The 8,337-nt window shown below is 35.6% G+C and overlaps 1 protein-coding gene across 2 annotated transcripts; it reads right to left on the bottom strand.

The window, feature by feature from the left end:
• Positions 1-338: 338 nt before the first annotated feature.
• Positions 339-8,092, bottom strand: LOC110384030 (uncharacterized). 2 transcript variants are annotated; one of them, XM_064037247.1, is made up of 7 exons: positions 7,832-8,092; positions 5,817-5,933; positions 3,901-4,015; positions 2,914-3,003; positions 2,476-2,568; positions 725-791; positions 339-512 (listed from the first exon to the last, which is right to left on the bottom strand). In XM_064037247.1, exons 1-7 carry the CDS (start codon positions 7,899-7,901, stop codon positions 429-431), a joined length of 636 nt encoding a protein of 211 aa, XP_063893317.1. In that variant the 5' UTR covers positions 7,902-8,092; the 3' UTR covers positions 339-428. The 2 variants fall into 2 exon arrangements, with proteins under 2 accessions (XP_063893317.1, XP_063893316.1); XM_064037246.1 differs by having other exon boundaries at positions 2,914-3,036; positions 7,832-8,090.
• Positions 8,093-8,337: the final 245 nt, after the last annotated feature.

Here is an 8,337-nt window from a genome sequence, read left to right as displayed (position 1 = left end):
TCTGCATTTGTTTAGTCCTAATATAGTGTCATTATTACTATGGTGATGTAATTGTTTATAAGGCATTCTACAAGCTTGTTTTCAAACATTCCTGGGTATGCAGGAGATAACATGATACATTGTTCTTGACATGATATTCACACGGCCATTATTTTAAAATAATAAGTAATCATTTATACTTCTGTAAAATATATCAACAACATCAAAACTTTAATTCTTGTGATGACACTAGGTAGAATGGGAAAGCACCATATAAAAGCAATATTTGGGGAACATTAATTACGTCAAAATTCGAAGGTAAATAATATACACATACACTATTTAATAAAAGTAAAAAATATGAACAATAACTTTATTATCACTTTTTTGAAAAAAAAATGTCTACTTAAATTACAGTTTTCCTATGTTTAATACAATACTGAATGGTTTCATATATGGTTTACTGTGTTTCGATTCTCTTCTGGTTTGTCTTCTGGCGTGTAGGGGGGAGGCGGAATACTGCTGTCGTGGATCTAGAACAATGAAATTCATTAAAACATCATCAAACCTTACCTTACCTAGTGAGAGGTGGTCACTATAAGAGGCTTTATTAAAAAAATAACATGTTAACTGAAGTCTTTTGAAACGTGTTCGTGTTTTATTTAGAACTTGACCACTTTTTTATTTAAAAAGTAGATAATAATTAAAGGATCAGTGTGTATCTTGTATTTGTATAGCTACTTACAAATCCAGCATTGAGAAATGCTACGGCAGGGTACGTTGCAGAGCCTGCTACTGGCGTTCGTGAATATCTGAAAAAGATAGGAAATTGTTAATGAGTAAGTAATTTAATTAGATATAACAAACGAGTTGGCATCCTCTGGTTTAAGCTGTTGGTAGTTTTAAGCTAAATAAAAGACTAATCTAAGTAAGTTAATGTAAAAGACTGATCTAAGTAATTCTGTCTAAATAGGTAACTTTCGATTCCCTTTAAATTGAGGAATATATTTTGTTATGGAAATATTGCGGGACTGATGACTTGGGCAAGGCATGGCATGGCAACAAATTATTGTTTCAGCTTTTCACTAAGAAAACCTTTTTCAGGCTTGTGCAATCCATCACTGACTATAGAAATGCAGCGACACCTATACCGCTACATAAGCAACATAAACGTGCCATTTAAAATTTCTAGATGTCGCTAGTGTCATATGCTATCGGAAAAAATATCTTCAACCAAAGTATCACGAGGCAGTAAATTTTTGTATAGAGCCAGCCATTTTTATTTGAATTTCTTATTTAGAATAAAGTTTTCTTATATCTCATTTTTAACACAAACAATAACAATATTTTATTCCCTAGAATTAAGAGATCTGCTGAGGTTACTTGACCAAGCCAATGTTTAAGTGTTTACCATGCAGCTAAGTAGGTAAGTCAAATAACAGTGCCAAATTCATCACACCAAAAGACACGTTAATAAAACGTTTTTGGTGTTACTACCAGACCACAGGTCACCGTAACCCACCGTTTAACTTGGGCCGGTTGTAATTATTATTTAATCTACATGCCAAGACCCGTCCTCTTTATTGTAAGCCCTCAGGGTAAATTAAAGGTTTCAAGGAAATAAGTACCTTCTTATATGGCAGGTACTTAGGTATATATGTTTATATGGCATCTGACCGTAAAAAGGTAAGAAGAAAAAGCTTGGGCAGGTGAAAAGAATGAAGATAGGTTTCATTTAGGCGTTCTGTTTCTAAAAATATATTTAGCCAGAGATCATAGAGTGATTCACTCTCTTCAATTTGTAGCAGGTATTTGTTAATTCTTCAGGCTAAAACGACTGAATTAATGTACTTAAATAAACATTGGTAGTACCTAATGTAGATTATGTACCAATCTTTTATCCGGTTGCGGGAATTGGGAAGAGTTTAAACTACGAGAAATAGCTGTTTTACGTTAAATTAAAGGCTGCTTTTGTAAAATCTGAACTCATGGTAAGCCATTGTTCCTGGTAGCTCGATAATTCGAAGATATTGCAGTGTATTGATACTTCCAACAACTAGGTACGTTGCAATTACGCATTACAAAATCCGCATTATTCTGAGTATATAGGTAGGTACCTTTCCTATTTGTATTCGTAATTCGTTGGTGTGTTTTAAGTTTAACAATAATTTTTACCACCATGCACAGAGAGTGTGGCATGTTTTTGGTAATTAATAGTGTATGTAGTCAGTACCTACCTAAGTACCTAATTAAGGGGTTCTTTCTATAAATTATTGTACTTGAGAGGGCGTGCTTTAAGCACCCATATATTTAATTTTATGTTACGTCGGAGACGGCCCTGCTTGTCGGCATCCCTCTGGTAGTCTACCTAATGCAAAAATGTTATCCCATACAAAATGCAGGAATAGACAACGAACTTCCTTCAATGACCTCTAAAAGGGGTACTTTAAGATAATCATTAATATTTATTCTTAATATTTATTATATAATATTCACCTTGGTGGGGCGTCTCGTAACCTTTCTTCTACGTACAACTGTAGACTTCCAATAGACAGACGGCCGTCACCGTTGTACCCTGGGCCGAAGGCTCTGTGGATCAACATTAATCTTAGAATAATACTCATTTATCAGAAGTCTTATTAGACTAAATTAAGAATATACTTCTGAGTTTAGATTGCTATAAAATGAAGCTGCGGTTGTAATGGCAATTTTATGAATATACTTAGGTAATCTTAGATAAGTGCATTTGTGACCAAAGTGTAGATACTAGATACAAAGGCAGGCTTAAGGCCTTAAGCGTTCTCTACCAGTCAACCTTTAGGAGGAGGGGGAATAGTCATTAGAATTTAGGTCGTAGACAAAAAAGCAAAGTTTACTTTACAACTTTAACCAGATATACGACTCTACATACTAAAGTAACACATAACATGTTACCTCAAATCCGTAGCCGCACAAAGTTTGTAGAGTAGTACGAACGTGGCTATAATCCCGAGGATCAGCGCTGCTCCCATTATCACCTGAGTACTGGAAATCAGAAGAATTTGTTCTAGCGATTCCCTGGAACGTAACATCAAATTCGCTATTGATTAAAACGTATGTAAATCGCCTAAGATCATTAATTCCTTTTTGAGCTACGAAAAATAGGTGAAAAATGATTATGTCCTGCTACGGGCTACGGCGTAGCTCGTAGTAAAATATGTGCGTACATAAAAATAGTTTCATGTCCTCCAGTCGAGTTTTTATGCTAGTGAAGAATTAGGTAAGAATTGCTCTTTAAACTACCTTTGCAATAAAATAGAAGTACCTATAACCACTGTACGGTAGGCAAATGGAAACGCAAAAAATATAGGGTTCAAGGTACTAGGAAATATTTGTTATTGTTATTAATGTTTTATATTGAATTGTTTTTTAGATTCATTAAGGAGAAACAAATAAAAGACGCATTGGACTAGAGTTACAATTTTCAAAGAACCGCAACTGTTTATATCCACGGTTTACATCTAAAGAATGTCAGTGACTGAAACAAAAATAATTGATTGGTTTCGCGTTACGTATTGTTTCAAAAACATTGTGGATATTTCTTGCGATCATTTCTAGTATGTAATTAATATTAGACTTTATTATCTACACTCGTATTATAAAGAAAAATATTGCCATTCTTCTAAGAAATTAGCACTTACTTTGTGAGTGGACAATTTATCTACACTTAAGTGCAATAAAATTGAGTTACATAAAGAGATTATTAATTTTAACTACATATTCATTATTCAGTAAGCCATTCTTCTTTTGTTTCTATAAATAAATGGCAATCTAACCCGAGTGATATACTAGATGTTAGAAAAATGTCGTCACTTTAATATTTTCGCTCAAATCCTCGCAATTCCTTTGTCGTATATCCCGCTTATAACAGTGCATGCGAACCTGCAAGTCCATTTACCGAGGTTATCGTAGCAAGGCTGGCAAATCCCCTGCCAACACTGCAGGCTCCCGTTGCCGTACGCGTTGCAACAAGGACCCAAACACTTCTCCCCTAAGCCTGAAATATGAACGTAGTTTTAATTATTGTTGTTGCTGTTTTAACTTTGACTCGTTTTGTTTGGCCAGAAGTGTAATGCTATATAATTTAGAGACACGTTGATTAGTTATTAAGCGATTTGTTTGTGTTTAGTTCGAGTAGATCTAATTCGGTTAATTTCACGTTAATGGTAATAAAAGTTTGGCATAAATAAAATAGTTATGGCTATGTTGAGGTGAGCCCGACACAGATCAATATTAACTAGTTGTATCATGACATATATGAATTATGTACATTTTAAAAGAGTGAGCTATGTTAATAAACAAATCCTATGCCTATATTAACTAGGTAAGTAGGTAACCTAGAATTTCCATCCAGTCTACTTCGTAAGTCCAAGGATAATTAAGCTTAATTTGAATTAGTCTCATAACTTCCAAGGGAGCAGTTACCCAGTGCCAATAAACACTAATATAAGTCAGATGAGCCGAACTTGGGATGCTTGCCAACGCTCGCCTCGGCCGAACCAACGGCTTTATGCACAGAACTATAAGAAAACACCGCAAAGCTTTTAGTGCTCGATATTCTATCTTTAAAAGAAAGATGGCTACCAATAGATATTGTTTTGTTTTTGACCACCTCGTTGTTGGAGGAAGACTGTACTAGAACGCTTTTCGTGGAAACTGTAGAATCCGGATGAAAAAAAATGATTGTCTATGTCCCTTTGTTAGCCTTTAGGTTATCTGTGTAGCCTTTCATTGAAATGCATCATTTAGATCGAAATAAATCTAATAATGGTGGGATATATTGTTAATCCTACTAAATGAATAAATTTAACATGAGTAACGGTACTAATTAAAATTACAATTAGTTCCATAATTAGTAGTTTTTGAAAAATGTTGACGTGAGTAATGGGCAGTCATTTTAATTGACAAAATTCGTAATAAGTCATACCTAATTGATTTCAGAACAATTGATGGAATACTTATTCTTCTGAATAGTTTGTACCTACATATATGTACTTATATGTATAGTATACGAATGCTAAGTATATATTTGAATTATGTGTTAAGGAGATAAATCAACAATTTAATGCTGAGTATTAGCATGACAGGAAGAACATGTGTACTAGAGTAAACATTAAAAAGATATGGCTTAATCTAGGTGTCTTTGGAAAATTGTTTGGTGAATTTTTCTTTCATTCAATCATCCTTACATGGCACTTTTTGAGGGCAGAGTATTTTGATTTCCCATTTGATAACAGAAAGGGGATCAGTTTCCCAAAATCAGGAAAAATATAGGATATGAGAGGAACTGTATAAGCTTACCGTATCAAAATCGATCGTTTGATTTACTAGATAATGTTTAAGTACTCAGATACAGTGACTTAACGTGTTACTTATCAGTACAATAATAGTTGGTTCATAATGTTGCTATGAGCTTGCTATATTCGTGTACTTATACATATGCATATGCATAGCTAACACTAACAGTCATTAGATTTTGAATTTAAAAGCTGAAGCTAGCCAGCTGCAGTCTGAAAACAATCAGAGATCTACAAGGTTGTTTCTACTTAGAGAAGAAGGAAAGGGTGCCACGAGCCCAAGGGTGACAATGATTTTTATTTCAGAACTGGTAACTTGTCCATCGGGTGCCCAGATAATCGCTAAGTTTTGGGGCACCTATTTATAATACATGACTCTATTTCCAAGGACCTGGGAATGGTCCCTTTTAAATTCCACCTCGCAAACAGTTGCAAGAGGCTGTGAGCCTAAACCAAACACCGCCGATTTTTTAAAGAATTAGTTGATAAATGAAAACTTACCAGGACATCTTATACATTTGTTGTGATAGTGATTAGGTACGTATCCTTTAGCGCAATAGCACGTGCCGTCAATGCAGTCGTATTCTTCTCCAACGCAGTTGATTTCTACACATTTGTCTGAAACAGAAGATAACATGGATAACTAAATGAAGAATAATAGGTAAAATAATGAATAATGGGTAGACATATTCGTATCTGCATATACATTTACCTATAAGTTTTGTATTGGTCATCCCCTGTCTAGGTAAACATCATTACTTTGTTGTTTTTGTTGTGAATATGCAGATTTGAATTTCTATGTTTGCTTACAATTGCAATATGGGATGAAAGTATTTATGGTGATGTAAGGTGAAGAGTTTGTTTGTTTGAACGCGCTAATCTCAGGAAATAATGGACCGACATTCAGTGTTAGATATCGAGGAAGGCTCTTTTTTTTTCGACTGCGCACATTAGTTCCCACGGTTTGCGGGTGAGACCGCTGGTGGAAGCTGGGGAGTAGTAGTTCGATTTCTAAATTCTTACTACATGGTACTTAACAAAAAGATAACCTATTTGGCAAAATAGGCTTTGTTATTAATACTTTTCCGCGAAATATATAGTTAGTACCACTAGTACCTACATAATTATGTACTTACAACAAGTTTTATAATATACATCAAATGCACTTCTTGGTAATTAGAAACAGGAAATTTTGCACTCAAGAGTGCTTTTCTGTGAAGTGCCTAATTATACATATAATTGTTATGATATGACGCTCAATAAAGGCCTACGCAGACCGGGACGGAATGGCAAGGGATTTTAATTTTTACTAATGGACATTCAACCGTACTGTTACAGAAATACGACATAAATTGCTATGCTTTAAAATGATGCCGTGGCATTGAAAGGGATTTAATCGAAAAGACACGCCACAGGCTCCCGTGGCGGGATGCCGCGGCATACTGCGGTAGGCAACGGCATGACACGGACTCCGGCGCTCGTCACAGGCTCCCGTGGCGGGATGCCGCGGCATACTGCGGTAGGCAACGGCATGACACGGACTCCAGCGCTCGTAGTAATATACTGCGGGGTATTAATATACTGCAGGCAGCAGGAGTCGCTGAGGCGTGCTTTGTCATGCCGCGGCACCCCGGGGCATGCCGGGGCATGCCGTGGCATGCCGTGGTAAAATGCTGGTATGCCGCGGTATCTAAGCAGCCGGTGTGCGCTGACTCACGGCAAAATCCCTTGCCATGACGTCCCGGTCTGCGTAGGCCCTAACTAATCGAAAACACAAGTACCTACATCCTGAAAAGATATAAACACTTGACTATATTTAGACAAACTAGTTACCAGCGTATTTGTGAAATCTATAGTAATATAATAAAGAGGTTTCTTTTGTTTATAGCAGTTTCGGATTTTCAGCAGTTTCTGAGTCTTTATCGAAAAGGCTTCAAACTGCTGAACCAATTTGAAGACTTTCAGCGTTGGTAGGCTACACTCTTCCCGAGTATTTCTGTTATTAGTCCTGTTTCTGTCGTCAGTTAAGGTATTTGGCGGGATTCTAGCAATTAATAAGTATTTAATTTGTATATTATTGTGTTTACTACATTACCTACTTATTAGACGTTAAGAAAGCGGAATACCTAGGTACCTACTGGTCGATTTCAAGTGAGGAAGAAAATAAAAACTTACTTAAAAATGACCTAATATGACTACTTGGTCGTATTTATTGAAGTGGATATCTACATTACCTATTTTCTGTTTGTTTTGTTTACATAAATAAAAACCTACAGATAAATTAATGAGATCTGATAACAATGATTAGGCAATAAAAAGTTTGTATAGGTACCTACTACTTACCTACCATGAGCGCTAAGATGAAAACACCAGATAGGTTATCATACTTTCAGACATTTTTTCCGTTCTAGTAATTTCTTTTGCCTTATTTACCTCGTTAGGTGTATCTTAATGTTTATATTGTTAATATCTACTGGTATAATCTATTGGAATAAATATTTGAACAAAAACATTACCTTCGTCTTCAGTTGTCTGAGCACACACTAACACAAAAAATAAACAGCAAAAAACGATCCGGTTCAACATTGTTATAACCTTACAATCATTTTAACTATATTACACAGGCAGTACAAAAAAACAATACCGTTTTGAACGCACTAAACACAACCACTAGCTGTATATTATGAACATTTTTGATATATTAAAATAAGGTACGGTGATAAGTTATCAGAGATCTGCACTCGTGTGATACTATGCTTATCGGTACGCGTCACCAGTCAGCGAGCGGCGGTTACCACTGCGATTCACAATATCGGTGATTTACATTTAACCTTGCAAGCGCCACTGTTTAAGACAATGACCATCACTGCTGCTGTCCCCGTATTATACTGACTTTAAAGAATATAGAAATCTCATTAACAAAGACTATAACTCTTCGTAATTTATGTACACAACGCGTTTTTCTTCATGTGATATTTATTTTTCTCAATGACGTGTAATTTCCCGGGCTGCGTAAAATGAT

This window comes from Helicoverpa armigera, chromosome 12 (assembly GCF_030705265.1).
Source record: "Helicoverpa armigera isolate CAAS_96S chromosome 12, ASM3070526v1, whole genome shotgun sequence".
Taxonomy (NCBI): Eukaryota; Metazoa; Arthropoda; class Insecta; order Lepidoptera; family Noctuidae; genus Helicoverpa; species Helicoverpa armigera.
Note: the sequence above shows the minus strand (reverse complement) of the source record. Positions and strands in the feature narration are given on the sequence as shown.

What these genes read in the sequence shown, in the direction of transcription:
- LOC110384030 (XM_064037246.1), bottom strand. Translation starts at nt 7,901, where the DNA reads ATGTTGAACCGGATCGTTTTTTGCTGTTTATTTTTTGTGTTAGTGTGT. An exon ending in TCAGACAACTGAAGACGAAG is followed by an intron (nt 5,934 to 7,831) that starts GTAATGTTTTTG and finishes CTTCTGTTTCAG; the next exon opens with ACAAATGTGTAGAAATCAAC. An exon ending in TTACGAGACGCCCCACCAAG is followed by an intron (nt 792 to 2,475) that starts GTGAATATTATA and finishes TATCTTTTTCAG; the next exon opens with ATATTCACGAACGCCAGTAG.